Source organism: Heptranchias perlo, chromosome 25 (genome assembly GCF_035084215.1).
Source record: "Heptranchias perlo isolate sHepPer1 chromosome 25, sHepPer1.hap1, whole genome shotgun sequence".
Classification (NCBI taxonomy): Eukaryota; Metazoa; Chordata; class Chondrichthyes; order Hexanchiformes; family Hexanchidae; genus Heptranchias; species Heptranchias perlo.
The window spans coordinates 6,798,190-6,817,783 of record NC_090349.1 but is presented as its reverse complement, the minus strand read 5'-3'; the positions used below and the strand labels follow the sequence as shown (position 1 = coordinate 6,817,783).

The following is a 19,594-nucleotide window of genomic DNA, read 5'->3' as shown; positions in this document are numbered from 1 at the left end:
TTACTGAAAAAACTGAATTTTTCTAGCAAGCCTTTTGTGAATGTTATCAAATGCCTTCTGAAAATCCATATTAATTACATCTATTGCATTCCATTTATCCAATTAGTCACTTCTTCAAAAAGCTCTAATATTTATCAAACATAACTCGCCTTTAACAAATTTCTGCTGGCCTTCATTGATTAACCCATGCATTTCTAAATGTTCACGAATTTTATCTTGAATTATGGATCCTAAAAGTTTGCCGCAGCAGACGTTTGACTCTTTGGCCGATAGTTGCTCAGTTTATCCTTCTCTCCTTTCTTGAACCATTGGCTAGTGCCCAGTCCCTTGACACAGTTTGCATATTTAAGGGGGAACAAAAAATTGTGGCCAGAGCCTCTGCAATCTCTTACATCTTTCAACAGCCCAGGGTGCAGCCATCAGGACCTGTTGAATTATCCACCTTGAGTTCTGTTAGTTTTTTTAAAACCAATTCATTTTCTACAGTAATCTCTAACCATTCCTTATCCTCCAGTACACCTACATGCTCACCATAATTTGTAAAAACTGATGCAAAATATTCATTTAGTATCTCTGCTGTAACTTCATCCTTCACAATTAGACTCTCTCCTTCATCCCTGCATGATCCTCCAGTCCCTTTAACTATTCTCTTCCTTTTTATGTGCCTAAAAAACAAAGCACTTTTTTAATATTCTGTTACCATGTTTCACATTCCCTTTTAATCTCTCTTTTTCACTTCGCCACTGCACTTTCTATATTCCTGATTATTTTGTTTAGTGTTGTAAACCCCACTTTTATCATATGTCTCCCTTTTAAGTTTGCTTAGTTTTAATCTCCATGATTCAATGAAACACCATCTTTTGATGCAGTCCCTTTTTGCTTTGCAGGAACTGGGAACAAATTTATTTTATACTTTATCCATCTCATATCTTTTGACGATTTTCCACTGCTGATTTGTCAGCCCATTTGCTAACTTTTCTGCTCGGTTACTTTGAGCCATATAGGAACAGGAGTAGGCCATTCAGCCCCTCGTGCCTGCTCCACCATTTGATAAGATCATGGCTGATCTGTGATCTAACTCCATATACCTGCCTTTGGCTCATATCCCTTAATACCTTTGGTTGCCAAAAAGCTATCTATAGCAGACTTAAATTTAGCATTTGAGCTAGTATCAATTGCCGTTTGCAGAAGAGAGTTCCAAACTTCTACCACCCTTTGTGTGTAGAAATGTTTTCTAATCTCGCTCCTGAAAGGTCTGGCTCTAAATTTTAGACTGTGCCCCCTACTCCTAAAATCCCCAACCAGCGGAAATAGTTTCTCTCTATCCACCCTATCCGTTCCCCTTAATATCTTATAAACTTCGATCAGATCACCTCTTAACCTTCTAAACTCCAGAGAATACAACCCCAATTTGTGTAATCTCTCCTTGTAACTTAACCCTTGAAGTCCGGGTATCATTCTAGTAAACCTACGCTGCACTCCCTCCAAGGCCAATATGTCCTTCCGAAGGTGCGGTGCCCAGAACTGCTCACAGTACTCCAGGTGCGGTCTAACCAGGGTTTTGTATAGCTGCAGCATAACTTCTGCCCCCTTGTACTCCAGTCCTCCAGATATAAAGGCCAGCATTCGATTAGCCTTCTTGATTATTTTCTGCACCTGTTCATGACACTTCAATGATCTATGCACCTGAGCCCCTAGGCCCCTTTGGACATCCACTGTTTTTAACTTTTTACCATTTAGAAAGTACCCTGTTCTATCCTTTTTTGATCCAAAGTGGATGACCTCACATTTGTCTACATTGAATTCCATTTGCCACAGTTTTGCCCATTCACCTAATCTATCAATATCCCTTTGTAATTTTATGTTTTCATCTACACTGCTTACAATGCCACCAATCTTTGTGTCGTTGGCAAACTTAGATATGAGACTTTCTATGCCTTCATCTAAGTCGTTAATAAATATCGGTGAATAATTGAGGCCCCAAGACAGATCCCTGCAGGACTCCACTAGTCACATCCTGCCAATGTGAGTACCTACCCATTATCCCTACTCCCTGTTGCCTTTCGCTCAGCCAGCTTCCTAACCAAGTCCGTACTTTTCCCTCTATTCCATGGGCTTCTATCTTAGCTAACAGTCTCTTATGTGGGACCTTATCAAATGCCTCTGGAAGTCCATATAAATAACATCCATTGACATTCCCCTGTCCACTACTTTAGTCACCTCTTCAAAAAATTCAATCAGGTTTGTCAGGCACGACCTACCTTTCACAAATGCCTTATCTTGCTGAATTTTTCATTTTTCATTTTTCCAGTCTAGCACCTTATCTTTGAGTCATCATTATCCTTTTCTGCTTTTACATTGTAACTATGTTGTGATTGCTATTTCCCAACAGCTCCCCTATGCTCGCATCAATTATTTGGCCCACTTCATTTGCCAGAACTAGATCAAACAATGCTTTTTTCCTTGTTGGACTAGAATTACACTAATCTAGGAAGCAGTCCTGGATACACTCTAAACAGCATTCCCCATCTTGACCAGAAACATTACCTTTTATGCAAGTCTATCTTGGGATAGTTAAAATCACTCAGTATTATTACCCAGTTCTTCTTGCATCTCTCTCTGAACTACCTGCAGGTGTCTCCTCTATCTCAACTCCAATGTTTGTTGGCATGCAATGCACATCAAAACAATTGTACAATTTCCCTTCCTGTTTCTTCATTCTATATAGGTTCTGCCGTTGCCCTCTTTGTTAGCAGTTTTAGTGGGACAAGTATTGAATGGGGCTCTTTTCATTGTGACAGAGCTGAAAAAAGTGAAATTGTGCAGAAAGCACATGGGTTATGTTTATGGGGCCATTCATAGCTTGGGCTGCTTCACCCCCTCTCTGTCTTTGTGACAGCATTGTTCTGACGGGGTTGACTGTGCGCTAACAAGGTATGACTTGTATCTTGACATGATCTGTGCTCACATCCCAATTGTGTTTGTTACAGATGAGTTTCCTGAGAGTCACCGATCCTCCATTCAGCAGGATCATGAGGGAAGATTCTACGAAGACTTTTATAAGTAAGTTTTTTTTTATATATACAAGTGTGATTTTCCTTCCCTCACACTCCATGGAACAAACAATTCATCGAATGAGAGCTGAGCCATTTTGGGTCCACCTCTCAGCTGCTGCAGTGATTCAGATTACAGGGAGAAGTGACTCCATTAGAGGTCAGAACTCCTGACTGAACAGCAATGGGTCCTTTTTTATATTTATGCTTTCAGTCAATAGTGGGTGTAAGATTTTGAGATCATTATCTATTTGGCCTCGATGGGATATTGGTTTAATTTAAATGATGTTGCTTTGAAGGTAGATTTGGTTCACAGAGTCTCAGAGACAAGCAACTGGGATATTGTTTATGAATAGTTGGAATACCAGATGAATCAGCCATCTGGGAGCTGTGTATTCTCACATACCATGTCAGTTTTGAGACAATGGAGGTCATTCAGCACTTTCCATAGTTTGCACCTTTTTAATGTTAGAATGGTCTTCATTCAATATGCCCAGTTGAGGTGAGCTTAGCTAATGGACAGTATATCATAGTAGGTAAAGCACAGAAGGAGGCCATTCAGCCCATCATGCCTGTGCTGGCTCTTTCAAAGAGCTATCCAATTAGTCCCACTCTCCTGCTCTTTAGCCCTGCAAATTTTTTCCCTTCAAGTATTTATCCAATTCTCTTTGAAAATTACTATTGAATCTGCTTCTGCCACCCTTTCAGGCAGTACATTCCAGATCATAACAACTCGCTGTGTAAACATTTTTTTCCTCAAGTTGCCGCTGGTTCTTTTGCCGATCACCTTAAATCTGTGTCCTCTGGTTATCAACCCTTCTGCCACTGGAAACAGTTTTTCCTCATTTACTCTATCAAAACCGTTCATGATTTTGAGCACCTCTATCTAATCCCCTCTTAACCTTCTGTGCTCTAAGGAGAACAATCCCACCTTCTCCCGTCTCTCCACATAACTGAAGTCCCTTATCCCCGGTATCATCCCCGGTTCACCACTACTCTCTGCTTTCTGTCCCTTAGCCAATTTTGTATCCACACTGCCACTGTTCCTTTAATCCCATGGGCTTTAATTATGCTAACAAGTCTATTATGTGGTACTTTATCAAATACCTTTTGAAAGTCCAAATACACAACATCAACCATATTATCCTCACCAACCATCTCCGTTACTTCATCATAGCTCCCACACCAAGGGGGGAGTTTCTCATTCAAGGTGGTAGCTTTAAATTACAGTTTGGCGAGCAGATCCTTGATGCACAGATCTGAGGCAGAGGGCTTAATTCCTTCTGTCTCCCTCTTTGTGTCTTTTTATTTGTCTCTATTTCTATCTGTGTGTGTTTCTATGTGACTCATGCATTTTCTACTATTGTTATCTATCCATCCCTGACACTTTCTGTAAGAAGCACTTGCTCTCTCGTGCACGCGCTCTCTCTGGATGGTCTTTTCTGTCAGCTGCCATATTAGATCTGGAGGTGTGACCTTACCCACTTCTCCAGACATATCCAAGAACTAGTGCGACAATTGTGGATGAGGGATTAACAGGAAGCTGAAGCCTAGAAGGGAGCAACAGAGGATCTAGCTGGGCAGGGAGGGAATCGTAGAGAGACTGGGCAATGAAGCACTTGCATTTATGTAGAACGAGTTGTGTGATCACCATGGACCAATGGCATAGCAAAACTGACACACCAGCTGAACTGATGCAGCTTTTTATATCATAGATTTTGTTTTGAGTATATGCAGATGAGGCACGCTAGTGCTGGGGAATAAATCGGCTTCCTATTTCATGTACCTAGTGTGAGCATTGACACTCCCAGGTCAAGTGTAGCACAGTTAGATGCTGAGTAAAGCTCCCTGTACTCCAACAAGGTGCCTTACTTGCAATCTCAGAAGAACACCATTATTGCTGTGCTGTTGTGACATTTTTCTGTTCCTAATAGTAGCTACCTTGAGTGAGGTCATCAGACAGTGCTGATCAACTGGGATTGTGCTTTTGGCTGATACTAACTTGGACCTGTGTTGAATATGGTCGGTAGGCAAAAGGGATGTGTATCCAATTAGTCTGAGCCCATGCCGGTTAAAACTTTTTAAAACTGTAACTTGAGTTTTCTGGCCAGTATTTTTAGTTTGTTTACCTATTGCATGAACTTGACCGATTGACACAACTTTCAGAAATTAGCTTGTAGAAAAGAGTTGTCCCTAACACTAATAGTAACGTTACATAAGAATCCCATGATTGGCCAGCTGAAAACTACAGAGTGAAAGTTTCTTTTAAATGAATAAAGGTCCCAATTGAAAAAGCTTACCAACCAAAGATCTCTTTCCAAACATTCCCGTTTCTGTTTAAAGTTTTTTTTTCCCCATTGGTAAGCTCGATCAAATCAGAGAGCTGTGCAAACATCACTGACTTTTCTTTGCTCCTTCACAGAGCCATGATTATATATAAAATCCATTTAGGCTCTGCCCCAGAAGGCCAGTGATGCAAGTCAACTGATGCATATGAAAGGGAGTTAGATACTTGGAAAGTAAGGTTATTAAGGGATATGGAGAAAAGGTAATTGGGATTAAAAAGATGAGCTGCCATGGCTAACAAATATGGTGGAGCAGACCTGATGGGCTGAATGGCCAACTCTTGTTCCTATTCCCTGTGTGGTTCCTGACATTGATGCTCACCACAAAATTACATCAAAATACATCAAATTTGGGAGTAGTTTGGTTTTCAATTTAGCTTTTCTTAGAATTTTCTTGCCCTGTTCTTCTCCCTATCTCTCCTGAAGATGTTGCCTCCTCAGTGGGGTACGTTTCTGTGGGTGCTGGTCACCCTCTGATTATGCTGCCATGTACCTTTTTCTGGGGGGAGAAAGATACTGATGATGAAACTGTCTGTTTTATCCTCTCCTAAAGACACTGACTCGTGTTGCGATACACTTACATGGATTATTCTTTGTGTGTGCCCCAACACGGTAAATGCTAGCGGACTGTTTGACCATGGGGGTATTACAGCTGAACCTGTTCATGTCCAAGCCAGCTGTTCAGCAAAGTTATTGGGGAGCTGTTTTTTTTACCCCTCCAGCCAGATAAGCTGAGTATTTATAACACGCAAACCACCTCAGCACAGAATCAAATCTAGGATATTGATTCTCCAGCTCCATGCCAATATAGTTGTAAGAAGAGTGGAAAGTTAGCAACATGGGACTAAACCGGCAGCATAAATTAAGCTTCTCCATGCTCCTCTCTTCTCTCCTGAGAGCAGTTTCTCATCTGGTTCATGGTTCCATGGGTGGCAGTTTCTCCAGTATCTTTCCCAAGTGGTCAGCCTTTACGTGTGAAACTAAACAGTGAGTGTCGGCGGGTTATTTGACTTTGGGTCATCGTAGTTGAGCCTGATCCTGTTCTCATCCATTCTCCACTTCTGTTATGGAGGTTTTTGTACAGTGATAAGGAACTCCGGATGTTCGAGTTTGTTCCCCTCTATCATTTGGGGAAGCTGAAGACAATTGTAGTCCCTCCATTGTTGCTCAAACTAAGTCAATGATCTCCAGTTTCAGTCCCTATCTGCATGTAGCCCCCTAAACCAAGATACAGGAACACTTATTATTAATACTTTCTTGTGAACTTTAAGATCTACAACGAATAGAACCATCATGGGACATAATTTTAACTTGGAGCTTTGAATTACTGCAGATCTGATGAAGCAGCCACCAGATAATGGCAGGTGACCCTGGAGTGTACCTAAATAGTGTCCTGCTATCTGGCTAATCTCTATCTGTCCTTTGTTGTTTTTAATTGGATCCAGCTGTATATGCTGGCAATCTTCACAGGGCTTTTGGTGTAATTATGTCAATTCAGTAATGGACTTAAATTTGTACATGGCCTCAAAAATAAGCAGTCTGAATTCTGAATTGATGGTGTTTCTTTGTTTTCCAATTTCTGTTGTTTTCCCAGAGTTGTTGCCCAGAATGAAAGACGGGAAGAGTGGACATCACTATTGACGACAATTAAAAAGCTCTTCATTCAGTATCCTGTGCTGGTGCGATTGCAGGAAGCAGGTACTTATCACAGTAACTTCATGAAGTGGAGCCAATGGGTTGCAGTTGTACAGTCTGCACTGGGAACACTTTGAGAGATCAGGGGGTCGCTATTAACCCCCCCCCCCACCACGACGGGCGGGAGAGAGTGGTGGTTAAAAATGTAAAATCGCGAAACGAGTCCCCAACCCGTCGCGTAAGCGTCTGTCGCCGTTTTTACAGCGGCGGGTTTTGTGCTGTACCTGTGTCCTGCTCTCGAGAGGCGGACACTTCATTATCATATTTAAATCAGATTGCCAAAGTGTAGTTGGGGGCCTGATTTAAAAATTTATCCCTGGCCGGTGGGTTTCCCAGCAGCTAAATAGAGACGGGAGCAGCCGGATAAAGCAGGTTACTGCTTTTTAATGCACTGCTTGAGGGCCAGGAGATGCAGGAGTTTCTCCCCCCCGGCCCCCCAAGCAAACCTTCTGCTGATCGCAGCCTCTCCTCACTGCTGCAATTGGCCTCCCCCTCCATTGGGGATTTCAACTTTGGGATGAAATCACTTTCTACTTTTTGCCCTCAAATAGCATCAAGTACTCCCAAATTGAGTACAGCTAGAGTAAAAGCAGAATAAAGCTCCCTCTTCACAACCCCATCAACTTACCTCGACCCTAAAAGAGCACCACCCATACTACCTTGGACCAGTACTGTACTGAAGTATCAACCCAGATTATGTTCTCGAGTCTGGGGTTGCGGGGGGGGAGGCTTGGAACCACAACCCACTGAGCGCTGCCTCTGAGCCAAAATAGGATCCCCCTTGCAGTCGAAACACTTGCTGGCAATCACCGTCTGGGGTCACACATGAGGTATCGCCACTTGAGGGAGGCACCAGTATGCGACCTGGACATGCAAAACCTTATCCCTGCAAGAAATCTGTGTTTTCAGGAGAGGATGGAGTAGTGGTGAGTAAACTGGCATAAAAAGGAGTTCCCCTGTGCTGTAGAAACTGCCCCATTCACAAGTTTGGGCAGGCACAGTTGTTTTTAGGGTGTAGTTTGAGAACTTTGTTTCCGGCCATTGTAACTTCTCCAGTGGTGGGGAAGCTGCATTGCTGGTTTGTACAGGTGGCCTAGGGAGTTCAGCCTCGAGAGCTCAAAAGAGATTGTGGGCTCTGCTCTTCTTGGTACTATCTGTACTTCAGTTGGCGGTACTGTGGTCTTGGAGGTGCTAGCGAAATTCACCTCCTTCTTCGTCTCGGTATATCAGCGCAGTCATATTCACTTCACAGCAATATTGCTGCATGCTGTGGTCAGCGGCAGGACTGTAGAGCAAAAGGGGCCATCTGTGTATCCTTTCCTGTAAACATCCCCTCTCCCTGGATTCAGATTCTGCAACACTTTCAGTATTTGAAGTCACGTTGTGTAAACCGGTCGGTTGCTGACCTCAACTGAGAATTATGCCTGAAGCCAAGTAAAGATTGGGATGACGAGGAGCAAGCAGGGTCCTCCAGAGATGGGATGTTCTTGTGTAGGCCAATGATCCTTGTAATCTTTTGGTGAGGGGGTGAAAATTTTTGCATTGCTGTTTTTAAATCTTAATTTTAATCTTAAGATTAGAGCTAGGCCTTTCAGGAGTGAAATCAAAAAGGACTTTTTCACACAAAGGATAGTGGAAACCTGGAATTCTCTTCCCTAAAAAGGCTGAGAATGCTGGGATAATTGAAATTATCAAGACTGAGGTCGACAAATTTTTGTTAGATAAGGATATCAAGGGATATAGATGAAAGGCGGGTACATGGAGTTGAGGTACAGATCATCCATAATCTAATTGATCATCCAAGCTCGAGGGGCTTAATGGCCTTCTCCTGTTCCTATGTGCATCTCTGCAAAGATGAGGTCTAATGCCTTGAACAACATGTCTCCTGCTTTAAAGCCTTAGTTTTATATTTATGGTTGTTTATTATCATGTTTCTTTGTTGTAGTAAAGGGCCCCTAGAATTGCAGCCTCTGGTGGGAGATGCTTTGACAGCCTGTAATTGTACAGCGCTGCGTTAGGGCATATCTACTCAATAATGACTCAGATATAATTCACAGTCAGTTCCCCTTTTCCATTTAACCAAAGTGATTGTATTGTGCATGTTTCAGGAATGAGCACTCTGCCAGGATCCCAGTATAATGGAGAGTGGGTTTTCTACCCATTCACTGTATATCTGATTGATTGATTTATGCTGTTAATACCAGTATCAAAGGCAACCACCTGTTGCTGCAGAATGAATGGCCGCTGATAGAACTATAACATGCTGAAATGTTTCTCATTGTACAAACTACACTGCTGCTTTTCTTTACTCCTTAGATGGTTTCCCACGTGGACAGAATTCTACTGCGGCCCAAGGAAACTATTTGGAGGCCATCAACCTCTCCTTCAATGGTGCATATCTGTGTGCCATTTGATTCATGTTTAGGGGATTGAACGAGTGAAACTGACTAGGTTTGCCCGGAGTGCCAACTGTAAGGAATCTGGGGTTGCCCAAATGTCTCGATGGATAGTTGCGCTGCCAGCTGTGGTTCTGACCCAGATAGACCAGAAAAACCCAATTCGATTCTTGGGCCGTGCTGTGAGCTGACCACAGCCAGGGCAGCAGTACAAACCATGATTGAATTCAGTGTCCCTGGACTGGAGAGGGAAAAATAAGCCAGTATCTCCCACCCATGATCGCTGTCCATTGTCTTCTACTGGAAAGAAACCGGGGCGAGCAGGTTTGGGCACAGGTGTAATTCCTACCCACACCCCTTCCCAGATCCCTGGTGTTAAATAACGTGCCCACACTCGATGACAAAGCTCACTTAAGTGAGGTACAGGAGGGTTGCTGGTGCCCACGGAGCTTCAACAACAACAACAACAACTTGCATTTATATAGCACCTTTAACTTGGTTTAAAAAAAACACCAAGGTGCTTCATGAGCATTATGAGACAAAATTTGACACTGAGTCACATAAGGAAATATTAGGACAGGTGACCAAAAGCTTGGTCAAAGAGGTAGGTTTTAAGGAGTGACTTAAAGAAGGAGAGAGGGGTGGAGAGATTAATGGAGGGAATTCCAGAGCTTGGGGGCTAGACAGCTGAAGGCACGGCCGCCAATGGTGGAGCGATGGAAACTGGGGATCCACAAGAAGCCAGAATTGGAGGAGCGCAGAGATCTCGGAGGGTTCTAGGGCTGGAGGAGGTTACAGAGATAGGGAGGGGCGAGGCCATGGAGAGATTTGAGCACGCGGATGAGAATTTTAAAATCGAGGCGTTGTCAGACCGGGAGCCAATGTAGGTCAGCTAGCACAGGGGTGATGGGTGAGCGGGACTTGGTACGAATTAGGATACGGGCAGCAGAGTTTTGGGTGGAAGGTGGGAGGCTGGCCAGGAAAGCATTCGAATAGTCGAGCCTGGAGGTAAGTAAGGCATGGATGAGGCTTTCAGTAGCAATTGAGCTGAGGAAGGTACTCAATATGAATTGGTACTTCCAGGAGAGAAAATTGGAAGGAAGACGAACAAAAAGAAAATATGAAACGTTGAACGCTCAATTATTCGAAGTCTTTTTTGTGATGATAGCGACCAAGATCTGAAAAATGTTTTTTTTTCGGGAAATACAGTGGGATTTGCTTGGCCTTTAAATTGAGCATTTTGCTGAGAATTAATCTTGGCTATTATGGGTTCTTCAAGTGGGGCTGAGAAGAAGAGTAGCTGCAGAACGTGTGGAGTGAATAAGCATTTCCACACTCCTAAAGTTTAATCTACGAGGGAACTGAAAGGATGAGAGCTATCACTTGTAATTTGCTCTTGACATCTGGAAAGCTCAAAAGGGATATTCAGTATTTTCGATGAAGATAAGGCAGTTTATAGTCTGACCCTGTACAGCACCGACACATGTAGGAATGTGCTTATTCGGCCTGTACCTGGAAGAGTTGGGGTTTTGGAATCAGATCTGACTGACTTTGTGCTGTAGGTAGAGTTTTGGATAAGGCATAAACATCCTGAGGTAGGAAACTGATAAAATTCCTGATAATTAAATTGAATCCTTCCAAAATACACTCGGCCCCACCTCCTTGCTGTGTTCATTTAATTTCTACTCTACCATTTCACTTTTCATTTATTCTTTATTTTCTAGTTTCTCACATGCATGATGATTTTCATTTTCTCTGTTTCATTGACGTTGATGTTTTTCATCCGTTCTCCTTTTTAGTTCCTTTTTTTCTTACTATTTTTCCTTCTCAAGATCATGTTTGATGAAGATACTGTCAGTTTCAGAAGTTAATTTCAGTATATTCAGAAGGAGTGTCCTGCATGTGTACAGAACGGGCCAAAGACTGGGACCAGTATCCAGAGTACTGGAGGGTAGCAGAGAAAAGTTGGACTTGTGATCAAGGTCCAGTGAAAAATGGGGGGAAAAAAAATAGGGAAGGACCAGTACTGATAGCCCGGCTGTCCTTTCTCTATCCTGTGTGTTACTGTGAAAAGAGCTGTCCAATTACACAGCAAAACAGCCCGTGTGTATTTGTCAGACCCTATTCATGGTGATCGGGCTCTGAATGTGTAAGGTTTCTATGATTTCTTTTGTTTTTTAGTAGTGAGAAGTGTCAGTGCTGGGGATTACCCACATCAGATGTCCTTAACCTCTGAGTGAAGTGCTAATTTGTGCCCATTTTTTGGATGTGCAGAATTGGGCTGAGATTACCCAGATCCATATAATATGGACCCTTTGCAGCTGGCAGACAGAAACCATTTTTGTCCCATCTGTCTGGATCCGACTGGATTTTGAACCAGGGTCCCAGAGCACAGTCAATCCTGCCACCCTCAAAAACTAAATTGCAGCAAACCGATTTAATGTGTGTTGGTGTATGTTGGTCTTGGTCTCTTACCAAGATTATTTTGTGAGTGTTTATAAAAAAAAATCTTTTTGTTTGCTCATTTAGTATTTGACAAGCATTACATAAACAGAAACTTTGACCGCACCGGGCAGATGTCTGTGGTTATCACACCCGGGGTGGGAGTGTTTGAAGTAGACCGGCTGCTGATGATTCTTACCAAACAGCGGATGATTGACAACGGTGAGCTTCGGCATTTGTGGCAATTTTTAATGTTCACTGTTCTACAGTCCTGTATTATATAACGGGGCCCAAAGACAAGAAATGGAGAAAGAAAGAAGTTTGTGGCCAAGATGGGTGTCAGCAAATGTCACATTTTTTCAATAATACTTTTCATCTACATTTTAAGCAGAAACAATTCTATTAGTGCTTAGTGTACAGAAGAGTTTGCAAAGCTTCACCTGAGGTACTGTCTAATTGCTGTAGCAATCTATTAAATCAAAGTTGATCAGGAGAGTGCTTTGCACCCTGAAGCTGCTTGTGAGCGATAGCTCCTTGTTTTTCTGGCTAAAGTATATTTGCCAACTGGTCTGGAATAACTTTATAACATGGTTTTTCCTTATTGTCCAATCATGGTCTCATCATAAGTCGTTAATGGGTGCCAGGGTAAACAGCTCCAGGGTCCCATTGTTAGAGAATGGATATTTTTACTTATAAGTATTACTTCATCCAATTAGCTGGACTTCAGTTTTAACAAGAACAACTCCCCATAACTTGACTCACTCCCTAATTTTCCAGATCTATGGCAGATGCCTTTTCAAGGCTAGAGCTAACAAATTTTTGTGCCCTCTCTTTATCGGCTAAAACACTGTCTGACTGGAATCCCTTTTACTAACTGAATATTGCTAATAGCAACTCACTTGAAAGCTAAAGTTAATATAAAGAATTTAACCATTTCCTTACACCCACCAATACTGTTCTCAAACTTGCCTCAAGGTCAGCAAAGCCAGTGCAAGGGGATGCTCCCTCTGATTTCTTCCTTCCCTGTGGGAAAGTACCTGGACTTGACCAGACAGCTCCCCATGATACGGCTGTGTATGTCTGAGATACATTGGAGTGTGGGAGTGTCAGGCATAATCTGACATCCCACTAGTGCATGGCTGGCACAGCGTGTTGATAGTCCAGTGCTCTGTGTCACCTAGCTGTCTCTTATTCATTTCATCCTCTCTGTGTTGGGGAATGGCTGTCAGGATCTATCTAAGAATGGGGATTCCTGAGTATCTTTTTCTTTTTAAAAAAAAATGTTGGTTCCGAATGACATTTTTTAACATTTATTTCCTGTGTGCAGGTATTGGTGTTGACCTGGTTTGTATGGGTGAGCAGCCCCTTCACGCTGTGCCATTGTTTAAGGTATGTGATGCTGTGTGACTCTGCCAGGCTATTGTGGGCATAGATCGATACCCATTTGAAATGCTGTACATGATCAGAATGGCTCAGAAATTTGTGGATGTTTCAAATTTTGTGTTAACTATTCAGATTGATACCACAGATCGTGTGGCAAAGCAGAGGTTCAAAATTCCAAAGCTATCACCGTCCCAATTTATAGATCAAAGCAATTAGTTTCTGTTGATGGAATTTGGAGGGGGTTAACCTGTCACTGGGGGCTGAGATTCTTTCTACTCTTGTGTATTGGTTTGCAAATTTACCATGAGTAAGCTGGTCCTAGCTGGACAAGCTAAATGGATTCTTGAGTGACTCTGACTTTCTAAAGCTCCCCGACAGATTAGCTGAGATTGTATTCTGAATGTTAGATGGGTACAGTTTGTATCTTTAATTCAGCATATTTAGAACTAAAGAGAAAAGCATCTTCCTCTGCCACCTATACACGATCAGTTTTCGTAAATAAGCCTGAAAGCTATTTAACCAGAATTATTTCGCTGGTAATTATGATATGTTGTCTATTTGCCAGCTACTGCATATGGTGTTTTTCAGATTAGCAAAAGCCCATTTGTCTAATCTTGTTTTTTGGATGTGACGTGTGTTTACTGTAAGCACTGAAAGGCAATGAACAAACACCATGGATTAAACTCAAGTTCAAAACTCTTTTGCAGTATCTCCATCCCGAAGGCTGTCAAAGCATCATTGATATTAATGACATTGAAATTAATTTACTTACTGAGCTTCTTCCAGAATGGTGCATGGTTGATGCTCTAGCAAACCAAGTACTCGATCACAAATGGATACTTGAATGACTCTGAATTTCTAAAGCTCCCTGACTGTTTAGGTGATTAAGGCAGTGAGTAGCTGAGCCATTCACACTGAAGTTTGTGCTGAGTTAGTTGATCTCAGCTGGGGCAGTGAAACGGTTACGATGATTGGTCTGAGTACCTCTGGATTAGGCAGGGGAAAATCAGCCAGGAAGTCCACTTCTGATTATCCAATGATGTCTGCCCAACACCCCAGCTCTTGTGTGGATATCAGGTGAGGACAAGATTAGACTTGATTTCCCCCTCCCCATACCAAACGGCCAAGTAGTCCGCTGACAGTAAACAACGACGTAGTAAAATGTCCCAAGGCGCTTCACAAGAGCGTAATCAGACAAAAAAATGTGACAGCGAGCCAAAGAAGATGATATTGGGACAGGTGACCAAAAGCTTGATCAAAGATTTAGGTTTTAAGGAGGAACTTAAAGGAAGAAAGAGAGGCGGAGAGGTTTACGGAGAGAATTCCAGAACCTAGGGCCTAGGCAGCTAAAGGCATGGCCACCAGTGGTGGAGCGAAAGAAATCGGGGATGCACAAGAGGCCAGAATTGGAGGAACTCAGAGGGCTATAGGGCTGGGGAGGTTGCAGAGGTAGGGAGGGGCGAGGCCATGGAGGAATTTGGACACAAGGTTGAAAATTTTAAATTTGAGGTTTTGGGGACCAGGAGCCAATGTAAGTCAGAAACATCTGGCCTCACAGGTAAGAAAGGCCACTTGGGTTCTGGTGGATGTTTGCTGACCATTAAATTGTATTGGAGCAAGGAATTGTGTCTTCAGGGGAGAAGGAGGTGAAGGGAAAAGATTGGTGGAAAAAGATGAAGAAAAGAATTGTACTTCTTGTTGCCTTTTGTAAAATTACATCTGTCTTCTGTTAATTTTTAAAGTTTCTTGTTTGCCTTGAAGAGAAATGCACTGATCTGCTTGGTTGGCTGGATTCCTCCCCCCCCACCCTGGTTTTCTTTTCTGCCCTCCTCACGACGGGACAGACTGTTGCTGGGGTACACTTCCGTGGGTACTGGCAGCCCTCCAGTACTTGCACAAGTGACCTTTCTTCTCATGTGAATTTTGTTGGTGAGGTTAATAGACTGTGGCGTTGCACTGCAGTCGGCCCTGATCCTGTTCTCTCCTGATGTTCACACGTGCTGACTCTGCAGCAGGATTTTAACATTTACTACACAATGCTGCACTTTGAACAGTAGAACATGGTTTGAAGGCTTGGATCTTGCGCTTTTAAACTGCCTGTAATGAAAACAAATTCTTGAGATTCACAGAAATTCGAGTCTTAATCATCCTTGCCACTTCTCTTTCGATTGGTAGGATGCTATTTCTAAATGTGGCCTCACCTCTGATCCATTTAAAGTGAGAATAACTTTTTTTTGACTTGCAGTCAAATGTTCTCCGGTATCAACCCAGTACTTGGTTAATCTCTATCATGACTGTGCCGCATTGATTGGAGAGTTAGGGTGTGATTATTGAGTGATCAATAACAGTATTTAATTATCTTACATTTGCACATATTAAAATCCCACCTGTCTTTTCTGGTATAGGTGAGATCATGGACTTGTAGGGATTGTTCACGCCAAGTCACAGTATATTGCAGCTCTAGTGCATTCGGATATTACAATGTCCTTTATTTTTATGTACAAGGGATGGTGCACTTTCAGCCATATTGCTGGTTAGCAGAGGAACGAGGTAGGGTCTCCAACTCTTCCCCCTTATTGTTTGTGTCAGCCTAACAGCCTGGCGCAGGTTATAGACATACTTCATCAGCTGCACCAAATGTCCAAAATGACATTCATCCCAATGAAGAAACTTTGCTTGAATTTGAGTGGCTTTACTTCCATACCCGGAATCAACATAGTGAACCTTCTCTAAACTACCTCCGATGCAAGTATGTCCTTCCTTAAATAAGGGCACCAGAACTGTACGGAGTACTCCAGGTGTAGTCTCACCAGCACTTTGTACAATTGTAGCATGACTCCATCCTCCTAGAAATAAAGGCCAATTTTCCGTTTGCCTTCCGGATTACCTGCTGCACATGTATGTTGACTTTTTGTTTCATGTATGAGGACACCCAGATCCCTCTACCGCAGCATTTTGTAGTATTTCTCCATTCAAATAATATTTTGCTTTTTTATTTTTCCTCCCAAAGTGGATGACTTCACATTTTCCCACATTATATTCCATCTGCCATATTTTTGCCCATTCGCTTAACCTGTCAATATCCCTTTGCAGACACTTTGTGTGCTCATCGCAACTTGCTTTTCCACCTATCTTTGTATCATCAGCAAATTTGGCTACAAGACACTCTGTTCCTTCATCCAAGTCATTGATATATATTGTAAATAGTTGAGGCCCCAGCACTGATCCCTGCGGCACCCCACTAGTTACAGATTGCCATTTTGAAAATTACCCTTTTATCCCGACTCTTTGTTTTCTGTTAGTTAGCCAATCCTCTATCCATGCCAGTATATTACCCCCAATGCCATGAGCTCTTATCTTGTGCAGTAATCTTTTATGTGGCACCTTATTGAATGCCTTTTGGAAATCCAAATATACATCATCCATTGGTTCCCCTTTATCCACCCTGCCCGTTACTTCCTCAAAGAAGGGTCATCAGAACTGGAAGACATAAACGATTTAACAGTGTTTAAGCAAGTACAGAGCCAGGGAAAGGGGAGGGGAGGAAAGAACAAAAGGGAAGGCCTGAGATAGGATGGAGGGTAGGAGTGATTAAATGGCAAAAGGGATGATGGTGCAAGGCAAGGAGGGTGGTAATGGGACAGGTTAAGAAACAAAAGATGGGTCTAGAGGAGCTGTAAATGACAACAGCAGAACCATTACCAGCAGCTGCTGTCCGAAAAAATGGAAGCAGTGATTACAATCTTCCGGAGTCAACACTGAATTCAGCAACTTCAGATTGTAAAGTGCCTAATTGAAAGTTGAGGTGCTGTTCCTCGAGCTTCTATTGAGCTTCATTACAACAGTGTAGGAGACTAAAGTCAGAGTGGGAGTGGGACGGTGAATTAAAATGACAAGCGACCGGAAGGTCAGGGTCGCACTTGCAGAGTGAACCGAAGTGTTCAGCAAAGCGATCACCCAATCTGCTTGGTCTTCCCAATGTAGAGGAGACCGCATCGTGAGCAGCGAATACAGTGTATTAAATTGAAAGATGTACAAATAAATCGCTGTTTCACCTGGAAAGAGTGTTTGGGGCCCTGGACGGTGGGAACGGAGGAGGTGAAAGGGCAGGTGTTGCATCTCCTGCGCTTGCACAAGAAAGGTGCCATGAGAAGGGGAGTGGATGTTGGGGATGATAGAACAGTGGACCAGGGTGTTGTGGAGGGAGAGGTCCCTTCGGAATGCTGGGAGAGGAAGATGTGTTTGGTGGTGGCATTGTGCTGGAAGTGGTAGAAATGCAGAGAGTGATCTGTTGAATGTGGAGGCTGGTGGGGTGGAAGGTCTCCAGAGGAGATGAGGTCAGTGATGGTCTGGAAAACGACAGCTTGATGTTTAGCAGTGGGGACATGGCGTAGGAGGAAGTTGTTGTTCAGCCCCCGTAAGGTAGAGGTCTATTCACCAAACAACGACAGCACCATTCTTGTCAGCAGGTTTAATGACAATGTCAGGGTTGGACCTGAGAAAACTGAGTGCTGCAAGTTCAGAGGGAGGTAGATTAGAGTGAGTGAAGGGAGCAGAGAAGTTGAGACGGCCAATGTCATGCCGACAGTTCCCAATGAAAAGATCGAGAGGGTAAGAGGCCAGAGGGAGGGGTGCAGGTGGAACGAGAATTCTGAAGATGGGAGAAAGTAGGAGGGTGGGGAAGACTCCTGGCCAAAGAAGTGAGCACGAAGGCGACGGAAGAAAAGCTCAGCAGCGTGTCGAGTTCGAAATTAATTTGCGGTGGGGGCATAAGGGGATGAAGTTGCTGAGGGCTGATCGTTCGGGATCGGAGAGGGGATAGTGAAAACCTGACAATGGGTGAGATTGGAAGGAAGGATGGTGTCAGAGGAAAGTGAAGGGGAAGAAGGATCAGGAGAGGCGTTGGTATCTGAGTTGTTGAAGCTTGTGATCCTTAACACCTGAATGGGGGAAAAAAAAAGTTATTTGTTAAAGCGCCAGATGAGGCGAAGGATGAAATGGAACTGCGGACCAGGACAGCTTTGAAGTAGAGTGAGACGGTCCTGCTGGAGAGAGAGGTCGAGAACGTGCGTGTGGCGTTGAGCGTGGATCTCAGGAAGCGGCGAGAGCAGTGGTTCGAGGAACGCTGAATATCATGGAGATATCTGTAATCACAGGTGGATCTGAAACATGAAGGGTGGAATTTAAGTTGGAATCCTCGTGGAATAAGTCAGAGCCAGAGACAGTTGCTGAGGAAAGAGATGTGGCTGTGAAAGCGAATTTTAGTAAATGCCTGATCACTGTAGTTGACAGGGCCCTGGACAGTGTCCGTCCCATTTCCCACACTTTTGCCCTCACCCCTTCCCCTCCCTCCCTCCCAGAACCACGATAGGGTCACCTTTGTCCTCACCTTCCACTCCACCAGCCTCCACATTCAACGGATCATCCTTCGCCACCTCCAGCGCGATGCCACCACCAAACACATTTTCTCTTCCCTCCCCTTTCAGCATTCTGAAGGGACCGTTGCCTCTGTGACACACTGGTCTACTCTTCCATCACCCCCAATACCGCACCTTCCCATGCAAACGCAGGAGATACAACACCTGCCCTTTCACCACCTTCCTTCCTACCGTCCAGGGCCCCAAACGCTCCTTCCAAGTGAAACAGTGATTTACTTTCAATTTAGCATACTGTATACGGTGCTCCCGATGCGGTCTTCTCTACATTGGGGAGACCAAACACAGATTGGGTGATCGCTTTGCTGAACGCCTTCGTTTAGTCCGCAAGCGTAGACCCTGAGCATCCGGTTGCTTGTCGTTTTAATTCTCCGTCCCACTTCCACTCTGACCTCTCTGTCCTCTGTCTCCTACGTTGTAGCAATGAAGCTCGAGGAACAGCACCTCATCTTTCGATTTAGTCACTTTACAATCTTCTGGACTCGTCGTTGATTTCCTTAACTTCAGATCATAACCACTGCTCCCATTTTTTTGGACAGCAGGTGCTGGTAATGGTTCTACTGTTGCCATTTACAGTTCCTCTAGACCCATCTTTTGTTTCTTTACTTATCCCATTACCCATTTAATCACTCCTGCCCTCCACCGTATCACAGACCTTCCCTTTTGTTCTTTCCTTCGCCCCCTCCCCCACCAAACTCTGTACTTGCTTCAAAACTGTTAAATCTGTTGAAAGGTCATCGACCTGAAAATGTAACTCTGTTTCTTTCTCCACAGATGCTGCCTGACTTGCTGGGTATTTCCTGCATTTTTATTTCAGATTTCCAGCATCCACAGTGTTTGCTTTT

The 19,594-nt window shown here is 43.5% G+C and overlaps 1 protein-coding gene across 5 annotated transcripts in view; it reads left to right on the top strand.

The window, feature by feature from the left end:
- depdc5 (DEP domain containing 5, GATOR1 subcomplex subunit) overlaps nt 1-19,594 on the top strand; it is a 194,629-nt gene that overhangs the window by 24,821 nt on the left and 150,214 nt on the right. For all 5 annotated transcript variants that reach the window (XM_068005515.1, XM_068005516.1, XM_068005514.1 and 2 more), the window contains exons 11-15: nt 2,991-3,063; nt 6,993-7,096; nt 9,410-9,484; nt 12,019-12,153; nt 13,259-13,320. In XM_068005515.1, coding sequence (XP_067861616.1) covers nt 2,991-3,063; nt 6,993-7,096; nt 9,410-9,484; nt 12,019-12,153; nt 13,259-13,320 — 449 coding nt within the window. The remainder of the gene's footprint in view (nt 1-2,990; nt 3,064-6,992; nt 7,097-9,409; nt 9,485-12,018; nt 12,154-13,258; nt 13,321-19,594) is intronic.